Source organism: Larus michahellis, chromosome 4 (assembly GCF_964199755.1).
Source record: "Larus michahellis chromosome 4, bLarMic1.1, whole genome shotgun sequence".
NCBI lineage: Eukaryota > Metazoa > Chordata > Aves > Charadriiformes > Laridae > Larus > Larus michahellis.
The window spans coordinates 21,621,515-21,642,710 of record NC_133899.1 but is presented as its reverse complement, the minus strand read 5'-3'; the positions used below and the strand labels follow the sequence as shown (position 1 = coordinate 21,642,710).

General features: G+C 51.4%; 1 protein-coding gene across 1 annotated transcript in view; it reads left to right on the top strand.

The window, feature by feature from the left end:
• Positions 1 to 21,196, top strand: part of HYDIN (HYDIN axonemal central pair apparatus protein) — a 188,174-nt gene that overhangs the window by 84,669 nt on the left and 82,309 nt on the right. The window contains exons 14-19 of the mRNA XM_074583386.1: positions 4,038 to 4,105; positions 6,503 to 6,738; positions 7,565 to 7,665; positions 8,795 to 8,930; positions 9,653 to 9,817; positions 14,263 to 14,415. Coding sequence (XP_074439487.1) covers positions 4,038 to 4,105; positions 6,503 to 6,738; positions 7,565 to 7,665; positions 8,795 to 8,930; positions 9,653 to 9,817; positions 14,263 to 14,415 — 859 coding nt within the window. The remainder of the gene's footprint in view (positions 1 to 4,037; positions 4,106 to 6,502; positions 6,739 to 7,564; positions 7,666 to 8,794; positions 8,931 to 9,652; positions 9,818 to 14,262; positions 14,416 to 21,196) is intronic.

Genomic DNA, 21,196 nt, shown 5'->3' with positions numbered 1-21,196 from the left:
AGACAAGGCTTTTTAACCTTGACTCTGGTTTGAACCTTGCAATTGCAACAGCAAATGGTGCCGTATAATTGTCTGTGAGGGCAGATGTCCGTGCCTTCTACGCCCGCAGTACCCAGTTTAACTCTGAAAGCCATGAGTCCCTCTGGGAAGCACGTTTTGCCTTCACAGTGGAGCCAGGGTGGCTCTGTGAGTTTCCGGGACACTGTTTGCGCAGAATTTGGCAGCAGTGGATTCCTTTTGTGACCCTTTGAGATCTCTGTGTGGGGACCTCCAGGGCTTTAAGTGACAACCCACGCGGGGAAAAAGTTTGACTGGCGGCTGCCCAGGAAAGGTGTGGAGATGCCTGCAGCCCAGTCTGAGTACCCAGGAGCTGGAGTGACTCCTTCCCACAGGTAGCTCGTTCCCCCCTGGGCCACGGCAGGGTGTGATGGGATCAGTAGGTGGTCTGGGATGTCCCACCTGAGCACGAAGCAAGGCTAAAAGGGCTTTGGGGATGGTTGAACAACGGGCCAGCCTGGGTGATTCTGTAGCCAGAAGGCGTGTTTTTAAAATCCTCCGTTAGTAATCCATACAAAATGGGGTAGCAGCAGCCTCGGCATCATCTCTCACCCTAACGCGTTGGGACAAGCTGTCCTCCCGGCTCTTGTGCAGCCAGGGCTACGCTACCTCCTCTCTGCAGCCAGAAAAGCACTGGTGCGGGAGACAGGGAGCTCTGCAGCAAGTGCTGTCACAAGGACTTGGGCATCATCCCGTGGGCTGGTGCCGTTGCAAAAGATAATTCTCACTGAGCAAAGGGGAGGAGGGAGGGGGAAAAAAAAAAAGGCTGATGACAGGAGAAGCAAACCAGACTTCTCAGGACCACAGCAGCATCCAAACTTGTCCCAACTGGTCTCAACCGTGGGGCTGGTGGGATATTGTGGTGTCAGCAGGAAAGCCCTGGAGCTTTGGGGCTGGCTGCTGCTGTTGGGGAGGCAGTAGATGAAGGGAGTGAAGAAGTGAAAGGGATCTACAGTCGATTTTACCAATAAGGTAGGGGCAATGGGATAAAAAAGAACAACAGGGTTATTACCTCACAAAAGAGAGCGGTGAGTAGGTCTGACCGCGGGAGAGAAACAATTATGCGGGCTTTGTGTTTGGAAGGGAAGTGCTGCTTTTTTGGGAAATCAAGAGGGAACATTTCACAATCAAATAATTTATTCTCCTCTGTCCCTCCCCTAAATTGGTCACGGGATTTTCTTGCATAAGCAGCTTTCCCCTTGAGCAAGGGCAGGTTTCGCTTGTAAAGATGCACTTATCACAGGTGAAATACAGTTTTTTTTTTCTTGGATGGCCTTGCTCCCGAGGAAGGAAAGAGCTGTCAGCGGGACAGTGAGTTGTCTTTTGGCTTCCCCACAACCAAATGAAATGGTCTCGGTTTCCCCACCAATGCCCTGTCTCCTGGTGCCCCTCACGTCCTCCCCTTCTCTGTGGCCTCCCTCTGCCCTGTTCCAACAGCAGGGCCCTGAGCTTAATGCAGACCTTGTGTCTCAGGGGAAGAGGTTTGAAGTTCTTTTCTTTTATTTCCTCCTCGTCGTTTTACTCCACTCTTCCTGGATGGTGGCTCCTATGCAGCCCATCTGGTGGTCCCCCAGCGTCCCCGTCTGCTCCCCTACAGCTGTCCCTTGGCTTTAATTCCCATTGCAGTCCATTCTCTTTGGAGATGTCATCAGCCTCCTTGATTTCTGTCTTGCCTTTGTTTCAGGGATCCCTATCCAGCCCTTATAGAATCATGGAATGGTTTGGGTTGGAAGGGACCTTAAAGCCCACCCAGTGCCACCCCCTGCCCTGGGCAGGGACACCTCCCACCACACCACGTTGCTCCAAGCCCCGTCCAGCCTGGCCTTGGACACCTCCAGCGATGGGGCAGCCACAGCTTCTCTGGGCAACCTGGGCCAGGGGCTCACCACCCTCACAGCAAACAATTTCTTCCTATTACCTCATCTCAATCTCCCCTCTTTCAGTGTAAACCCCTTCCCCCTCATCCCATGGCTCCCCTCCCTGCTCCAGAGTCCCTCCCCAGCTTTCCTGGAGCCCCTTTAGGGCCTGGCAGGGGCTGGAAGATCTCCCCGGAGCCTTCTCTTCTCCAGGCTGAACCCCCCCAGCTCTCTCAGCCTGTCCTCCCAGCAGAGGGGCTCCAGCCCTCCCAGCATCTCCGGGGCCTCCTCTGGCCCCGCTCCAACAGCTCCGTGTCCTTCTTATGTCTCATTCTCCAGTCCTACAACTCAAGCTGTTTGTTTTCAAACTCCTTTGAGATGTCCATCCACTAGGTCCAGCTGAGCCTCCCTGTCTACCTTTTTGGGAAGTTTTGTGCAGTGGATTTATTCCTCCATGGAGGAAAAACTCCCGGTTCTTTTTGATGGAGGCAAGTTGGCTGGTGGGACACTAGGCTGCAAAGGAAGGAACAGAGATGAGAGTGCAAATTCCTCTCCCACTTTGTGTTATCCTTCCTGCTCTGAAGACGCTGATCTCCCTTCACAAGTGCATTATTTAATGCTGCTGTAAAACACGGTTGTTGGCAAAAACACTGCCTTTCCCCCCATTTTCTTGCAGGCTGGCCTTTTATCAGCTGCGGTGCACAGAGCTCTGGGTTGGCCCCTTGCCTGGGCCTTCTGGGCAGCCGTTCATGTTGAACTTCCTTGACCACAGATAGTCTGCCCTCAGCAGAAACGGCAGTCGTTTCCTTGCTTGCCTGGCAAGGCTCATCCTTGGCACTTTCCCAGAGTGATCCCCGCCCGTGGTTGGTCTGGAGGTAGTTTTCCATCGTCTCCTGGCAAGTGCCGTGGCGGAAAGAGATGTCTTCTCCCTTTGCTCCCTCCAAAGTAAGCTGTTAAGGGCTTGGGAGGATTATGTGAGGTCCTTGGAGAGGAAACTTCATCAGCAGCAGGGATTTGCTGTCTGACTTATTCTCAGGAACTGGTTAAGCCCCAAGAATCAAGAACTAGCATTGGATTGAAACTCCTGAAAGTCAGATTTTTTTCTGAGTGCTTTTTGACTAGGCAATCAGAAGCTGCCCAAACCATAGATGATTATTCTTTAGTTGGAAACCAACCTTAAAATGTCCTGAATGCTTGTTTCTTTGGTGTTTAGTAAAGGGATGCTGGAAATGGGACATCACGGATGAACGTGGGTGCCTCCTGTGGGATGCTGGGCTCTGTTCACGTGCAGAACATGAACAGAATAAAGCTAGAAGACATGACTCGCTGTGGTCTGTGATTTTTAATTAAGAGGCAGAGCTGGCATTGATTGACATCAACCATGAAATAGATTAGTGAATGTTTTGCAGCTCCGAGCATTAATTTCAGTGAATGATGGTGAGTTTAGGAGTTTGGAGCCTGGCTGATGACTTTAAGGAGGGGCGAGGAGGTGTGGTGTGTTCAAGACACGCATGTCTGGTAGTATAAGATGTGTTGCTCTCAGATGTGTCATCTGGTGCACTGGTGACAAGCCAATACTTTCCTCCAAGATTTCAATTGTCCACTGCATAGAACTGTTGCTGCTCTTCTCAATGGATGTTTGGGGCTCCCCTGGATTCATCCCTCAAAATCCTACATGCCTAGCGATTGCGTGGATCAAGATCTTCTGAAGAAAAGATGTTCGTCTATTCCATGGAAACACTAGTTCCAGCTAAGAAATACCAAAGCAGGGAACCTGCAGCTGGGAAGGCTAATTAAAAGGAGTCCACTTTTGTGTGGACACCTCAGATGGGGAAACTGAGGCATAGAGCCATCAGGGTCCTTCATTGGGCCAGCAGCAACTTAGGGACGTACCCTTGGTCCCCTGACTGTCATGGTGCCCTAAGCCGCATCAGTAGCTATCAGCTGCAGAGCACTTTGCATTGGCTGCCTCCTGTCCACATGGAGGCCATGCTGAGCACCAGGTTGACGGCTTGATTTGAAACCCACCATGGTTCTGAGACCAGCTTTTATCCATCCGAGCAGGAATGAAAGCTGAATGCTTCACAGTTCTCTTTAACCAAGCCAATGTCTTTGTCCTCACAGGGGCTGCGTCATCGGACCCACCTTTCACTTCAGCGTACCTTCCCTCCACTTCGGCGATGTCTCCTTTGGTGAGTGGGGCTACAAAGATGATTTGGGGACTGGAACATCTCTCTGATGAAGAAAGGCTGAGGGATCTGGGTCTCTTCAGTCTGGAAAAAAGACGACTGAGGGGGGATCTTATCAACGCTTATAAACACTTAAAGGGTGGGTGTCAGGAGGATGGGGCCAGGCTCTTCTCAGTGGTGCCCAGCGACAGGAGAAGGGGGAATGGGCACAAATTTGACCATAGGAAGTTCCACCTCAACATGAGGAGGAACTTCTTTCCTGTGAGGGTGGCAGAGCCCTGGCACAGGCTGCCCAGAGAGGTGGTGGAGTCTCCGTCTCTGGAGACATTCCAACCCTGCCTGGATGCGTTCCTGTGCCACCTGCTGTGGGTGACCCTGCTCTGGCAGGGGGTTGGACTGGATGATCTCCAGAGGTCCCTCCCAACCCCCACCGTTCTGTGATTCTGTGAGTGTGCCCTGGGCTTGGACCGCAAGTTGAGAGGTCTGTGCCTTACCAAAACGGAGCACTTGACCATAAGAACATCTATCACTGGTGTTCCTCCGTAGCGTCCTTCGGGGTGTTAAAATCAGGGCTGCTGGTCACTTAGGCAGTGTTGTGCCATCGTGAGATGAAATAGGACCAAAGGGATAGAAAGTCAGTATTTTCTGGTGTCCCTCATAGTCTGCTCAGTCCCAACCTCCTGATCCTGGGCAGCAGAATGACTGTGAAAGTCCTTGTCCCACAAGGACCCAGGGCATGGGACTGCAGGAGAAGAGTTTAAGCCACATCTGAGCCTGTAGTTGCTGTGGGTAAATGTTCCTGTTGTGAGGTAAGGACACTGTTTACCCACCTGACCTTTAGTGTGAGATGTTAAGGAGGGCAACTCATTATCACCTCCCAGGTAATATGCCCAAGCAATAGCTCTGTGTCCTGGGAGACGTGTGCTCCTTCTCCTTCCCTGCAGAAAGCCCAGCTCTGCTGCCAGAGCCGCTGGTGAGCATCCAGAGCATCTCCATTGAAATGCAGATTCTGGTTCTCCATCTCCCTCTCACAAAAGGCTTTTTACTGAGATGATCTAAAGTTTAAATGTGAAATCAATTGTGGATTGATTGAAGGGCCATTATCATTCTGTGCCCAGGATGCCTCTGTGTTTGCATGCTGTTCGTGGACTTTTAAAGAAAACTCATTACCTTTCCTGGGCCGCTTCCTCTCCTCCCTGCATCGCCGCTCTGCCACTTCTTTATTTCCTTTTGAATAAATAAAGCAAGAAGAACGGCGGCAGGCGGGACTGTGGTTATGTAACAGGAGATTCATCCTGTGTAATCTGATTTCATTAATAAGGCCTTTTTCAGCTGAAGGCAGCTATTGTATTTTTGCTTCTTTTAGCCATGCCGCAGTCTGTATCTGGAGACTCGGGTCTCGTTTGGGGTTGCGAAGTCTGCGTTTAGTCCTCTTTTGTGCCCCTCCTGCCTGGAGGAACTGCTGGAGGGTGGCAGTGGTCGCTGGGGATGGGCACGGATGAACCGTCTGCTCTGGTCTGCCCTTGGTTTTCTTCCCCGTCTGTACTCAAATAACTCTTGGTAAGAGGCCATGGGAGATGTCTCCTTCCCACAGAGCTCTCCAGCCAAGCCAGACGTCCGCTCCAGGGCAGGTCGTGGGCTGATGTCCTGTCCCTGCAGAACATCCCCACCAGCTGTGGTTGTATCGCTGGTGCGTAATGGAAAGCTCGCATCAAAGCTAAAGTGATGTAAGCCTTTGCGGGCACTATCACAGCCAGTCTGTGGCATGGATGTGATGTCCCCGTTTGTTAGGTAAGGTGGGTGAGGCACGGTTCCTGCTAATTTCTAAGCAAGCATCAAGCTCACCCCCTGTCAAGCGGGCTCCAAATTGTCATATGCTCAGTCTGGTGGCCCCAAAGCAGGAGGTTCCTTAAGGATCCTGCCCAGAGAAACGGCGTTGGAGTGCTCTGCATCATGCTGCAGTTCCCAGTTTCATCCTTCCTTTCTTTTGCTCCGGGTGCTCCTCAACGGCAGTGCGCTGCTTTTATTTATTGGGAGCTGTGGAACTGTTCAGGGAGTTAACACAAAACTTTACATATTGAATTTTCAGAGGAAACGGTCCATCCAGATGCACACTCATAAATGAGAAGTAACAGGTGCTGGTTTGGGGAGAGGTGAAGGTGAGAGCTCCTCGTCTTGCGTTCGGCATCGCTAAGAGTGGGCATTGCCGAGGAAGCAATCTCTGTGATCGGCATAAAAGGGAACTTAAGCGACGATTAGTTCCTCACGTAGCTTCTCAATTAGCCATCATTCAGACCAAAAAGAGCTAAACTCCAAGTGCAGTTTTATCATAACAGGATAATCGCACCAGGAATCGTGGGATAATTGGTGCGTAAATTCATATTTGTGCTGTTTTCCTAGGCTTTCCTCACACCTTGTCCTGTCGCCTCACTAACACCTCCTTGGTACCCATGTCCTTCAACCTTCGCATACCTGGGGACGGCTTGGGAGAGCCCAGTGTCACCAGTTCGGTTCAGATGTCGGACAACGCTCGCCCATCCTGGAGGAAGGGAGCTCGCGGTCATGTCAAGCCAACCGAATTTACCATAACGCCTTGCAGAGGGACCATCCGCTCCCAGGGATTCCTGGATATCCAGGTAGGGGAAGAATCCGGCCATGCATGCTTCGGGAGGTGGAGCTGAAGCTTCACCAATGTAAGAGAGGCCTGTAGTGCTGCTACTGTAAGGTGAGTGAGATAGATGTGCTAGTGTTAGGCTTTTGTTAGCTGGGTTACTCTGGGACTTCCCTGAAGGAGCACCATTTTGTTTCCAAAACCATAAGCTGGAGATCCACGTACCCTATGGTCAAGTACAGAAGCCATTCATGTGGTTTGGAGAGCTGCTTAGAGCAATTTCTTTGATTTCAAGTGGGCAGAGGAAGGATGAGGACAGAAGGTGGCTGCTAAAAAGAGAGATGTCATTGCATAAAGTAGTTGGCTTTTCTTTCCCCGTCTTATTTCTCCTCTCCTGTTGGGCAGAGGGAGCTGTATTCACTGCCGTGATCTCCAACGGGGACTGAAAAAGCTCTGGCAGCATCTGCTAGACCACGTTTTGCCCTCAGCTTCCCATTGTAACGCTGAACTTGTTCTGTTGAAGTCAACAGATTTCCTCTGGATTTGCGCTGTTGTCATCGAGATTAAAAATTGGTCCCTCAATTTTAGTACAGCAGTGAGTAGAGCATTAGCCTAATTGTGCTTTAATTTAGCTTACAATATGCCCTGATAACCGCACGGTGTATTTAGCAAAGCAGATAGTGTCAGAAGACTTTTATTACTCCCGGAGACTGTGCACTATCCATGGACCAGCAGAAGAATTAGGGCAAAATCCCCCCTTTCCTTACCGTGGAACGAGAACTGGAGGACGCCGCACATGGACCGTGGCTTTTGGGAGCGATGAAGTATTGGATGCTCTTCTCTTCCCCCAGGTCACCCTGTGTTCCAACACTCTGAAGAGATACGAGCTGGCGCTGGTGATGGACGTGGATGGGGTTGGCACAGAGGTGTCGGCGCTGCTCCTCACAGCCAGGTACGGATGCTTTCCTCCCAGCTCAGCGTCTCTCCTCCTGCATCCGTCACCCAAGCGCCGCCTTGCGCGCGGTGTGCTGGCTCCGTCTCCAAATGGGAAGTGTTGCTTCGTGAGCTGGTTCTGCCCAGCTCCATATGAGAAGAGCGGTGCTTTGAAAGCAGCTCGGGTGGCAAGGCCCAGAGCCGCCTTCTAAAGAGAACAGTAATTATGTTCATTATTGGCCTGTGTTTTTGGTGCTTGGGGTGTAACGAATTTCCAGAGGGCTGTCTCTCCTCCTTCCTGCATGTGGTGGACTTGCCCTGGGTTGTGACCAAAATGCAACATTCATTTGGGATGCAGCGAGCATCCTGCTTCAGCAGGCGTCTGCTTCCGTTAACGAAGGCAAATAGGGTTAACGAAGGTAAATGGGGACAGGGCTTATGGTGGGACCGGTGAGGGGCAAATGAAGGCAAGATCTTACGAAGGGAAAAATAGTCCTTGATGTGGAAGGTGAGCTCAGGTTCCTCTGCTTCCCTCTGCTTCTTTTCAGCATTAACTTTCTCAGACTTAAGTCGAAAGTTGTTGCGGCTGCAGCCAGCTTCAATCCTGTTGTGCTGCGGTGGGTGGCAGTTTAATTACGGGAAGGATGCGGGTCACTGGTGCTGTCCCCTCTCGCAGGCAGAGCCGTCGCCTGGGCTGCGGTTTTGTAAAACAACTGCAAACAGGAACAGCGTTTGGACCTGTGGGGGGTGGAGGACCAAGGTGGCTACAGAAATGGGGAAAGGGTGGTCCACCCGCTGCGGGAGGCAGGTGGTGGCTTGTGCCCTCCGTCGCTGGGACAAGGGGCTGAGCTTTCAGGCAGGGCGACGAAGATATGGGAGAGACAGCTGTGGGACAGGGCAGCGGGCTCTGCCTGGGCACTCGGCAGCCGCTGTGACGTTGAGACTCAGGGTTTGCCCCTCCTCCACGAGAGGGTGTTGAGTAAAAGGGAATAAAAATAAGTTAAAGGCGATTTATGGCTGCAGGGCTATCAAGTGTCTGTTTGACAGTGACAAATGGGTTGTGCTCCGTTTCACGCTCTTTGGGGAGTAAACAAAGTCTCCATCCCCCTTGGTGTCTCTAATTCCCTTTCGGATATCTCTTTGCCTAGATGCGTCGTTCCTCCGCTGCAAGTGCTCAACCCCGTCGTGACTTTTGGACGGTGCCTTCTCAAATTCCCTTATCGGCAGATGCTGACCCTGGTGAACGACAGCGATCTCGCAGGCTGCTACAGGGTTCTTCCTCAGGTTTGGCATCGCATCCGCCTCCTGCCCTCAATTGTTATCAATGGCTTTATTGAGGGGGTTGGGTTGGATAGGGGGTTGGATAAGGCCTTGCGTGGTTTATATTCTCTGTTTCTGAGAACAGGAACCTAGGCGAATATAAGCTTTAGGAAGTGGTTTCAAGTCTTTAGGAAGCAGTTTATGTTCTAGTCTTCGGGGTGTTTTTGTGCAGGAGAATTTAGGGGGTCATTAAAAGCTGCTGCAAGGTGGCTGCCAGCACAGGAGCTGGGTGTTTGTGGATGCAGCAGCTTTTCATAGAATCATAGGATTGCCCAGGTTGGAAGGGACCTTTCAGATCATCGAGTCCAACCATCAACCCAACTCTGACAAAAACCATCACTAAACCCTATCTCTAAGCACCACGTCTGCCCGGCTATCAAATCCCTCCAGGGATGGTGACTCCACCAATTCCCTGGGCAGCCTGTTCCAATGCTTAATGACCCTTTCAGTGTAAAAATTTTTCCTGATATCCCTCCTAAACCTGCCCCGGCGCAACCTGAGGCCGTTTCCTCTTGTCCATTTGGACCCTCTGGAGATGCTAAGCCTGCATAAGTCTTGCATCTTGTTTCATGCCTTTCTCCTAGGGATTTTTAATAATGCGTTAATTGCCATTGTGGTAGACGTCAAGGAGTTTAAAGTTTCCTCAAAGGTCACTGTCAAGTTGGGTTTGCTTCTGTCCCTTACAGGAATGCAAGAAGGATGCCGCTGTGTGGTACTCCAGCCCCGTGCCGTGTGGGATCATCCAGCCTCACAGCTCAGTGGAGGTCCCGTTGGTACTGGAAGCCCAGGTGCTGGGAGAGCAGGACACTGTCGCTCACGTCGTGGTGTTTGGCAATGAAGGATCCCCACTGGTGAGTCCTGGGGGATGGGGGCCTTTGCCCGACTGGTGTGGTTTGAGAAAACCCGTAACAATTTATTGTCATTTAGATAATTATTCTCTCACCCGATCAGCCCTCCCCACCCGGAAAGGGAAATCGAGGCAAGCAAGGAAACCCGAGGGTTGAAGTATAAATAGATTTAATAGGATAAGACTAAATAATTAACAATAATACTAAAGAACCAGCATTAATCCCAATACTAATATAAGATATACAAGGAGTATTCCCAGCCCATTCCCCAGCAGAAGCCGTGCACTCCCCGCAGGGACAGCCAATGTGGGACCCTGCGAGCGCTGCGGCTGCGGGAGGAAGGGAAGGGCTCAGGGCTGCGGCACCGGGGCGAGGAGTGCTCAGGATGGCAGCCATCAGGGGAGAGTGCGACTACACAGCAAACTTTCTGATTTCTATGGAATGTGCCGTTCATGGTATGAAATAACCCTGTTGGCAGCTTGGGGCAATGCCCGGGTCTTGCTCCTCCTCGTCCCTGCACCTGGTGAGCTCGAAAAGACCAAGATCTTGAATCCCACGTAGCCTAGCTGGCTATGAAGTAAATATTTTCATGAATTCGTACACTAGAGTCTTCTAAAAGTGCAGTTTTGTCCAGCATTAGAAGAGAAATGAGTCCTGTGTCGCTCAACCCGGGACAGAGACTCATCTTGGTGGGGCGAAAAGTGTACAGGGATCTTCCTGGGCAAACCAGAACTTGTAATGCGTGGCTGGCGTGGAGAAGGAAAGAAGGGATTCATGGCATAAGCAATAGCTAATACCTAGAGAAGAGGGAAGGTGGTATCCTCTTAGGCGATAATCTAAGCGTCTGACGCAGCGTTTAATTAAGGATATGTGAGGTGGGACAACAAGCCCAGTCTGAAGCCCAGCACAGTCCCTGGGTCTCATGCTCTGCTGTGTTATTAGACGAAGAGCGGCTGCTGCTTCATTAGGGCTTCTGTTCAGGAGGCATCCCTGAATCCCGCTAAAGCAAGCGCTGTGTGAGAAACCACGCCGAAAGTCAGGCCCATGGCTTCTGAGGAAAAAAAAACCCATCGTATCTCTTTGCCAAAAGCCCCAGCCGGAGACACGCGCGTCTCGCATGAGGCAAAGCGTTGCGGGACTAAAGCCTCCTCGAAGACGTTGTTCGCATTCAGGCATACACAACAGCAGCGACGATGACAAAACGTAGGCAAGAGGACATTGTACGTAGTGTCCTGGCTTCATCCAGCACAAATTCAGTTGATTAAACTTTAATTTAAAATGATATTAACTTTTGAAGCAGCTGTTTTAAAATGTCTTGTCATCTCTCCGAGCCCAAAAGTGGATGTCAGAGGATTGCCGGGAACCTTAAGCTTTCTGTAACGGAAAGGGAGGCTGACATTTTGAAAGCAGTCTCAGGGATTTAAACTTTCATTAAAACGAATGGAAATGATGCTGCTAAATCCCCTGGATGCCACTGAACGTCTCGACCCAGGCCTTTGTGGATGCGCACGTAAACCAGTCAACAGGAAGGCCGGGCAACGCAGGGGAGTCTGAAGTCTGAAAAAAACCTCATAAATACGAGGCACACTTCCCTTGAAAAGGAGGGTTTCTCCCCTCTAGAATAACCTGCCTGTTTAACGTTAGCTTGTTTAACTATTGTTCTTGTCAAGCTTTAACCCTTGGGCGAACAATTTACAGTTTCAAACTTTACCTTCATCTTTTTTTTTTTTTTTAATGTGGCAATGAAGATGACAGGTTTTTTTGCCCCAAAGGGCGAGCATTTCGGCTGGAGAATCCTAACTGTCCCCAAAGAAACATCTAGGCGCGAGATGGGGCGACTGCGTTGTGCCCGTTGAAGTCGGTCTTTTAACGTGCAGCGTTGATGCTCTGCTGCTGCTGGCGCCCGGCTGGGTGTGTCAAGAGCGCAGGCGCGAGGTTTTGGCTGTCAGGCAAGATTCTTTGCCTTTTCGATAGGTCTGCCTTATAGTTGGAGTGTGACATCAGTAGGTCGTTAGGAGCTGACTCATCCAAAGCTTTCCGGGTTAGCAGAAGAGCGAACCATCTTGTTAGACATCCTGCATTGGTGGCAAATCAGCAGGGACATCTTCAACTAGAGCAGGTCGCTCAGAGCCTCATCGAGCCTGGCCTTGAACGTCTCCAGGGATGGGGCCTCCAGCACCTCTCCGGGCAACCTGTTCCAGGCTGGAGGCTGCACAGAAGGAGATGGGGTTGCTCCCCTGGCGGGGGGAGCAGGGATGCTGCAGCTGGGAAGGGCTTGGATGCGGCGGCTCATTCCTCCCCACTGGAGCAGGTATTTGGGGATTGGAGGAGGAAAAAGAGGGTTTGGAGGAGGTTCGTGCTTCTCTGTGCTAGGTGGGTTGAGCTTCTTGGGGCTGGTTAAGCCAGGCTGAATTTCCCTCTTGCTGCTTTTCCAGCTGTTTCACTCCAGTTTCTGTGCCCGGGAGGATAAATATAGAATGGTTTGGGTTAGAAGGGACCTTAAAGCCCACCCAGTGCCACCCCCTGCCCTGGGCAGGGACACCTCCCAGCAGCCCAGGTGGCTCCAAGGCCCATCCAGCCTGGCCTTGAACACCTATATGGATAATATGATGCAAGTCTGACCTCGGGGGAATCGCTGCGCTGTGTTCCAGTAAAGCAAAATACAAGCTTGCTTTTGTTGCCTCAGGTCATGCCACCTGGTGTTGCTACCAAGCCTTTATGGAGTTTGGTGAAATACCGCACAGAGCTGTCATCCAGGTCAGGCAGGGTCCCTCCCTGTGTCTCTTGCCTGGTATTTCGTTTGCTGGTGACTGCATGCCAGCTTCAGTCTGGTGGATGTAACCTCCTCCGTTAGGGAGCTGGTAAAAGCCACCCCCCCGGGGGGTTACCGGTGGCAAGGCCAGCCTTGTGTGCCACAGGCAGGGGACGTGGCAGCTGGCCGCTGTCACCGTAAGCGGTCGCTCCAACCACGGTTGTCTGCTGGAGACAGATGCTCTTCATTCCTAAATGATTAAACGTGACGTTACACAGCCGTTGATAAAGCCAGCGGCGCCACTGGGCGCGTGGCCATCTCCTGGATTTGCCGTCTCCTTTCCCTCGTAGTGCCTTTAACGCTGCTGAAATGGGGTTTTTCTTATCCCTTTTAAGACGACTGTAGGTAAAGGGGTTGGGGTTTTTTTTACGAGCCCTTTCCTCCGTGAGGATATATCATGTTAGCACACACTCTAATTGAAGGCAGCTAGCCTGGGCATCCTCCAGATGTTATTCCGCTCATCTCCAAAGGCTTCTTTGCTGCTGTCAGCTGGAGGCAGAGCCAGCTGGCGAGGCACGGCTCTTCCCTTCCAGCTCCTCCTTTCTGGGAGCTTTGGGCAGCATCACCCAAACTGCAGCTCTCCCTGCCTCCCTTCTCCCAGAAGGATAAAAGCTCTATCATCACGCTCCTTGATTTTTGAGGTGCCAGCCTTGGTAGGTGATTTTTTTTTTTTTTTTTTTTGGCTCTTGCAAGCAGTAGTCTCCTGTCAAGGGATGAGGGTTTCCGGACACTGCTCCTTCTGGCTAAGTTGGGCTAGTGATTCTGACAGCTGTCAGTGCCATTTCCTCCCGTCAGACATCATTAAAGGTTTTTACATCGTGGAGTTCTGGTTTCTTCGGTGGTTAAAGCATCCTCCGTGCCCTCCAGTGAATCATACAGCATCTTGTCAGCATTGGGAGTTCCGTGCGTTCGGCTCCTGTGTTAAGAGTTGGGGTGTTTAGAACTAGCGAAATCCAGCCAGACTGGGTAAAGTCTCGTTGTTTTTAATGATGTGAGAAGGGGGGCTTAGCAAAGAGATCCACGTTCCTCCCCCAATAGTTCTGCAAGAACAAAACTTCTGGGTCTCAAACTGTCAAAAGGAGGGAAAAAAAAAAAAATACTGCTTACATGATGTAATTAATAATTAATGGCTGTTATTCACATAACACCAGGAATACACGTAAGCACAAATCAGAGGCAACGAGCTTGTATAAGCTCTGCTCCGAAGAGCCCGCTTCGCTTCTGACTTGTGCTGGTTTTCGCAGGGAATGTTAAAGAAGTTATTCTCCAAGCGTGGCTGGGCAGCAGCGGAGTTCGGGGAGGGTGGTTTGGGGCAAGACTGGGCAGGAAAAGGGGTGGGAGCAGGCACGAGGCGGAGGAAGGAGAGCTGAGAGTGTGGAGGAGGTGTGAAATATCAAGTGTGGGAAACTGGGTTTCTTTATCCCTCGATAACGGGAGCTTCTGGCTTTCAGATGGGATCACTCGAGATCTCCCAGTTGCTCCAGGCCTTCTGTTTCGGTCTAACACCACGGGAAACTTCAAACAGCTGTAATTATCCCTTGGTCTAGGAGTACCCTTAGAGCTCTCTAATCTTTTTAAACTTTTCCTGTTTTGTTTTTTTTTTTTTTTAATCTTTCCTACCTGCTTCCTGGAGCAGAAAATCCATTTAGTAAGCACTGGAGAAGGACCAGTTGTCTACGTGCATCCCAGTAAGATAAATTTCGGCAGTATCAGAGTCCTACAAGATGCTTCCCGAACTCTCCACCTCGCCAATCAGACTGCCATCCCTGCATCCTTCTCGGCGGAGATGGTAAGTATCGGTGGGGCTGTTTTCCAAGAAAAATGACTGGTACGTAGCAGCCTGTGACTTGATGTTTATATGCAACGTTTCTGGATCGCTGTCTGAGAGAGAAAGCGAGATATTCCATCACAATGCAGCAAGAGGGGCCTGGCTCTGGGGGCAGTTTTAGCTGGGGTGCACCCCTCAGTAAAACAGACGTTGCGTAGATGTTTGAGCAGAAATTGGTCTGGATCATTTTTACGACTTCTCCCTTTATTTTATGGAAAGTACATAGCTCTGAGAGTCATGCTTGTGGAGCTCTAGAAGATCAAGAGAGCCCTGTGGCCCTTCCATGGGTTTCCCTATGGTTTCCCTGTTGCGCCTGCATCTGCTGTGCCTCAAACTCCCACTAAGGCTGGAGACGAGGGGGTGAGGTCCGTTTCACACCTACTAGGGGGCAAACCAGCTGGGCTGTTGCACAAAAATATACTTGTAAGGGTTGCGTACCTACAGAGCCAGTGGATTGTAGCGTTGCAGAGCATCTCTGGAGACTAGCTACGGAAAAAAGCAATTCATAGAATCACAGAATGTGCTGGGTTGGAAGGGACCTTTAAAGGCCACCTAGTCCAACCCCCCTGCAGTGAGCAGGGACATCTTCAACTAGATCAGGTTGCTTAGAGCCTCATCAAGCGTGGCCTTGGATGTCTCCAGGGATGGGGCCTCCACCACCTCTCCGGGCAACCTGTTCCAGGCTGGAGGCTGCACAGAAGGAGATGGGGTTGCTCCCCTGGCGGGGGGAGCAGGGATGCTGCAGCTGGGAAGGGCTTGGATGCGGTGGCTCATTCCTCCCCACTGGAGCTGGTATTTGGGGATTGGAGGAGGAAAAAGAGGGTTTGGAGGAGGTTCGTGCTTCTCTGTGCTAGGTGGGTTGAGCTTCTTGGGGCTGGTTAAGCCAGGCTGAATTTCCCTCTTGCTGCTTTTCCAGCTGTTTCACTCCAGTTTCTGTGCCCGGGAGGATAAATATAGAATGGTTTGGGTTAGAAGGGATCTTAAAGCCCACCCAGTGCCACCCCCTGCCCTGGGCAGGGACACCTCCCAGCAGCCCAGGTGGCTCCAAGGCCCATCCAGCCTGGCCTTGAACCCCTCCAGGGATGGGGCAGCCACAGCTTCTCTGGGCAACCTGGGACAGGGGCTCACCGCCCTCACAGCAAACAATTTCTTCCTATTACCTCATCTCAATCTCCCCTCTTTCAGTGTAAACCCTTTTCCCCTCGTCCCATGGCTCCCCTCCCTGCTCCAGAGTCCCTCCCCATGTAACCTCAGAGTGGGGGATTCCCGGGGCAGCTTTCTCTGGCTCCTAAATGAAAATCTGGTTTCCACCTCTGCAGAGAGGAGGCCACCTCCAATGGGTGGTGCTGGCGTATAATGATGGGTTTTGTGTGTTTGTACCCAATATTGACCCGCAGAGATCTGTTGGTGCTGCCGTCCGGGGGTGATGCCTTCCCTCCCTGCCCTGGGCAGATCTGCCTCTCCCATGCCTCAGTGCTCTAATTTATGGGATTGGGGGATAAATCCTCTCCTGCTTCATGGCGATCTCTGCAAATATTGTGGCTACTCAATAAACAAAACATTATTATGAGGTGGTTGGGGGATGGTTTCTTTCCCTGCAGTAAAGAAGGGGCTCTGCTGCTCCACCAGTCGCCCCTGCTGACTGCCCAGGGGTGAGTTACCCGCACCTCAGCTTCCTCAGGACGAGCAGCCGATATCAGGGAGATGTTCAAAGGAGGCAGGTCCTGAGAACCTGTTCCATCAGCCGTTTCAACAAGGGTTCTTCAGGCTCTTGAAGGCTGGGATGCCGAGCCTGTCTACGGCAGGTGAGAGGTGCCCGACCTACTCTCTTACCCTCGGCAGCTGCCTGCTTTTGGTGCCCTTCTGTTGCCTCCATTGAAGTTTTGCCCTTTGCCGCTGCCTGGCAGCGTGTGGAAGGGCAAAAGAGAGGACTAAATAATTTTGAAACTAACATTTGAGATGCAGGTGGGTGTCGGGGGGAACTGCGCACGTATGTCAGAGAGAGCAGAATGGCTCCAGCTTTTCCTTGGCCTTAGTGGGTGACTCGGGCATCCTTGTGCCCCTGAACCCAAGTCTTGTGTTCTCCAAGATGCCAAAGCTGCTGCTTTGATTTCCCGCTTGGAAGGCTGCTGCGGGACAGCGAGCTGCGATTTCCCTGGCTCCCGTTTGATGGCTAATCTCGAAACCGTGGCAGGCGGCAGCGAGGCTTATGGATCACGCTCCCCACTGGAAAGAAAGAGGTATCGATTGAAACTTTCACAGCGGCGTTGGATCAGCAATGTTACAGCACGCTGACTGGCGGCTCAACAAATTGGATGAGATTAAATTAAGGGGCAGCAACAGAGCAAGTAACAGACCGGTGTCTTGCTGGAGGTAGAAGAGGAAGGTGTTGTAATGCAGGTGCCGTGCCCCCGCCTTGGTGGTACCCTTAACCATCACGTGCAAATTGCTGTTCCTGTCAAGTCAAGCTTTCTTCTTGCTTTGTGGGAGAAAAGAGCATTGTCTGAGCAGGCAGAGATGCTTTTTTGTGGATAGTTTTGCTTTGGGGTAGTGATTTAGGGAATTACCCTGGAGCACCCCTCGCGCACAGGCTTCCCCGGCCCCCTCTCCTCTTCCCTCTGTCGGATGAGTTGTTTCTTCCATTCCATGAGTTGCAGGAGCTGCGCTGAGCGTCACCGCTGCCAGAAGGAAATAAGTAACAAGCTTCCAAAGCTGTGCATTGAGGTTTTGGGGTTTGAAGAGGAGTCTAGGGACTTCATACCTTAGTCCTGCGGTGGCTTATCCCTGCAGATCTGTGACCCTTGGGACCAGCATGTCATCCCGCGCTCATCCACTGAATCCCGCCTGTGTCTGATGCACTTCTCCCTGTTAGGTTGCTTTTCCAGCTGGAAAAGCATCCTCTGGACCCAGCAAAGGGAGGGTTTGCCTGTGTTGTGGGTGGAAAAGACTGGAAGAATTGGTCAATGTGAAGGAGCTGCTGCAGCTTTGCCAGGGGCTGATGCAACCTGCTGGAGAAGGTGGCTGTTTCTCCCCCTTGCCGCTGCTGTCATCTTCTTTTCCTCTTTCTCCAAGTGTCTGATTTGATTATTTTTTTTTGCCGTATTGACAAGTGCAAAAGAGTTGTTATTGATTAATTGGAAGTGTTTGCTCTCCCTGCAGAAAGGCAGAGAGGAACAAGCATCTTTCTTTGATCATTTCCTTCTTGGTCTTTGTCACTCTCTCTTCACGGGCGTCTTTTATTTGACTGCTAAGAATGACGTCTCTCGGCATCACGGGAGGCAGCTGAGTATCACGCCTGTGTGATCGGGAAAGAAAAGACAGGCCTGGGGGGTAATTTTTGTTAATCAGCGGCCGCTTTCTTCTGCCGGCGTAACCTCCACGCTGGGTCTCTTTGGTGCTACTGGGGGGAGGCAAACGGTGGTTTCCCGGTGCCTTGTAATAAGGAAAAAACCCTTTCTTGGGATTTCCCCTTCTCACGACAGTCCTGATTTTTGGGGTCCCTGAGCCTTGAGCTCCCTACCGCAGAGCCCCGTGCCCCTGATGGAGCTGGCTGCCGCCTGGTTTTTCCAGCAGCGGTAGGACAGCCAGGTGGATTGTCATCTTCAGGAGAATCCCCACCAAGCAGATCCCCTTCCACCTTCCCGGGGATGAGCTGCCCCCAGGCTCATCTGGAGCTGATGGGGCAGAAGAGACTAAGTTCTGTTTATTTAAAAAAAAAAAAAAAAAAAAAAAAAAACCCAACCCCATGCCTGTAACGGTTTATCTTCTCTCTGGGATTCACTGGAGAAAAGTCAACTGATTTTTTTTTTAAGGCAACGAATAAAGGCTCTTGGTCAAAGTCGGTGTAAGGAAAGCGAGAACACGCAGTTCCCATTCCCGTACTCGCTTCTCTCCTCATTAGTTGCGGGATTTGTTTCGTTTACTAATTCATTGCTTGTTATCTCAGGCTTCTGCCAACGTTCCCCTTTATTGGAGCAGCAGCCATATGGAGAGGCAGCGAAACAGGGAGAGGAATGTAAAACCAGCACTGATGGAGGGCTGCCCCTGTAGGGATGCTCTGGGTGGTTTTGTTGTTATCGGGGCGGGTTGTGCGGGGCTGCGGGGAGGGAAGGCTTTGAAGAGCGTGTCGGCATCGTTCGGAGCTCCCTCCAGCTGCTCTCACTGAAGTCGGGGCAGACTTGAATTGGCAAGAGGGTAGTTTTTTAAATCTACTGTAAATTACTTCCACCCCCCACCCAAGCATCTGAATAATTAGCCAGGCTGTCAGTGTTTGCCGGTAGCAAGACGCAGGCAGACAGTGCCGTGCCCTTATTACGATATCTGCGATGCTATTTAGAAAGGAGCGTTAAATTGACTTTCCGGGGTATGGGCAGCGCTGGCCCTGAATATGTGGCCTCTTCCAAGGCAAGCAGAGCATTTGAAGATGAGATGCACGGGCTTAACTCTTTCCAGAGCTGTCCCACCAGAGCCTCGTGGTGCTCCAAAAGCTTACCTTTTAAACCACTGGTTTGGTGTTTAAAGGCTGTGTTTTGCGAACATGGTGGTACCAATTTGCTGATTTCCGCCAAGTTTGGTCTCGCCAGAGCCGGACCGTGCCTGGAAACTCACGGCATCGGTCATGGTCAGGAATTTCCAGTCTTGTGCTGGTGACCCGTTGTACCAAAACTTGAGGAAGGTGGAAGGCTGTGTCCCTCTGAGGGTTGCACCGGCTTCGGTCCAGGGCATGAGGCTCTTAAAAAGGGGAGCAGAAGTTTGGAGGAGGCCTTGGAAAAGGTGCCTGAAAGTTGGCCACAGGGAAGAGGGTTTGTGGGTTTTTTTATCATGTCAGGTATCTTATATGAGTTCATGCCCTTTCAAAATTGCTGTATTTCAGTAATCGAAGAAATTGTTATTCTGCTCATCTGGGGAAACTAAACTCGTCGTGTTGTGCTGCACCCGTTGGCCAACTGAATTAAAGGAGGGTAGAAGGCATCAAGGCAATTATGTTCCTGCAAGCGAGAGTGACTCAGCTGAGTGCTCTTCCCAGAGGAAAAGCGGGAGGAGTTTGGTTATTAAATGTTGTGTTTGGCAGCAGCCGGGCAAGCCGTGCCCGTGTCCTGGCTGGTGATGCTCGGAGCCGTGGCACTGGTCTCCCCAGCCCAGTGGGGTGGGCAGGTAGGATCTGGAGGGGTGAGCTATGGACAGGGGACACAAATCACGGAATCACAGAATGGTTCAGGTTGGAAGGGACCTTAAAAACCATCTCGTTCCAACCCCCTGCCCTGGGCAGGGACATCTCCTGCTAGACCGGGTTGCTGAAAGCCTTGTCCAGTCTGGTGTTGAGAGAAGCTTCGTTAGCTCATTCAGCGGTCTGCTATTAGCAGAACCAAGTATGATAAATTAGGATCTGTTGTCAGTGGCAGAGCACACCACGCTTTAATTTTTATATTTTTACAGGCTTTAGAGGCTCTGCTTTTTGCTTCCATGTAACATCCCCTTGATGGTGCCCTGGGACAGAGGCTAGACCAAGGTGGTCTCGATGCTTTTGACGAGGAGATGTTGGTGCGGAGGTGCCCGGAGGAGGCTGGTTGTTGGTGGGAGCATCTAACCAGCCTCACGCTCTGATCTCCACCTCCTGCTGGGGGTTCTTTTGAGCTGTTTTCCGCCATTGGCGGTTTGTGCGGATAAAGAGTAGCTTTGAAATGAAGAGAGCAGGGTCCCCCGCCTCGGGACTGCTAAAACCCCTGGGCCAAGGCTCTGCACAGTGGGTGTAGGATGGGGGTTTGTTTCCCATTCATGTGCAACCTCCACAAGGAGCACTGGGTCCACCCGGCACAGTGTGAACCTTCTCTCCTAGAGCTGTGGCTTGGTAATGTACAGTTGCATCTTTAACATTGAGTTCTGCTGCCTCTTTCACTCGCGCAAGGCCAGAATGACCAGATCACTTTAATTAACTAACTGTAAGTAGCTTCAAGGGAGCTGAGGGTGGTGGCTCCTCAGCTGTCCCTTAGGGCAGCCAGCCGTCCGTCTCTCAGATGCTGCACGCCGGTGTCTGCTGTGACCATGGTTAATTTTGGCAGCTCTTATTCACAGTAGAAGCCTGTTCTGGGAGAAGCTAATGATCTCAGTGTTGAACTGCTTGATATAAGGGATTGATCCCAATCCCTGCCCAACACTCAGGGACTCTGACGTCCAATACTGCAAGCTCCTCCAGGGACAGAAATAGCCATGTCTTTGTCTATCCAGAGCATCCAGGGAGAAGCACGTAGCAGGGATGTTATCAGAAGTTAGATCTTGGCCTCTAAAGGGATGGAGGTTTTTAGCATGGCTCCAAGAGACTTCTTGTCTCTGGGACACAGCCTGGACGGGTGGAGGCAGAAGCTGACCTAGAAACCCGAGTGAATCTGGCCCGGCAGAGCCTGTCGGTCCTGGCAGGTCTCCTGTTCAGTGATGCTCCCGGCTGCCCCTTGGACCCACACCAAATACCAGCTGAAGGAATGAGGACACGATGCAAACCATCCTCCTCCGGAGTGGGCTGTTGGCCTGGTGTGGTGTGTCTGCGCTGGGTCACCCTGGGAAATTCAAAGTCTGGCTCTATCGAGACAGCCTATCATTATTCCTCAGTAATAGTTTCTTGGGTACAATTTACTGCCCGGCTTGTTGCCAGGCTTTGATAAATGAGCTTTGTCAGCTAGCAGACTTGCAGATTCACCTCTGGAGCAAAGCTATCAGGTCTCCTTTTCAAGCGAGCTACCCTGTGTCA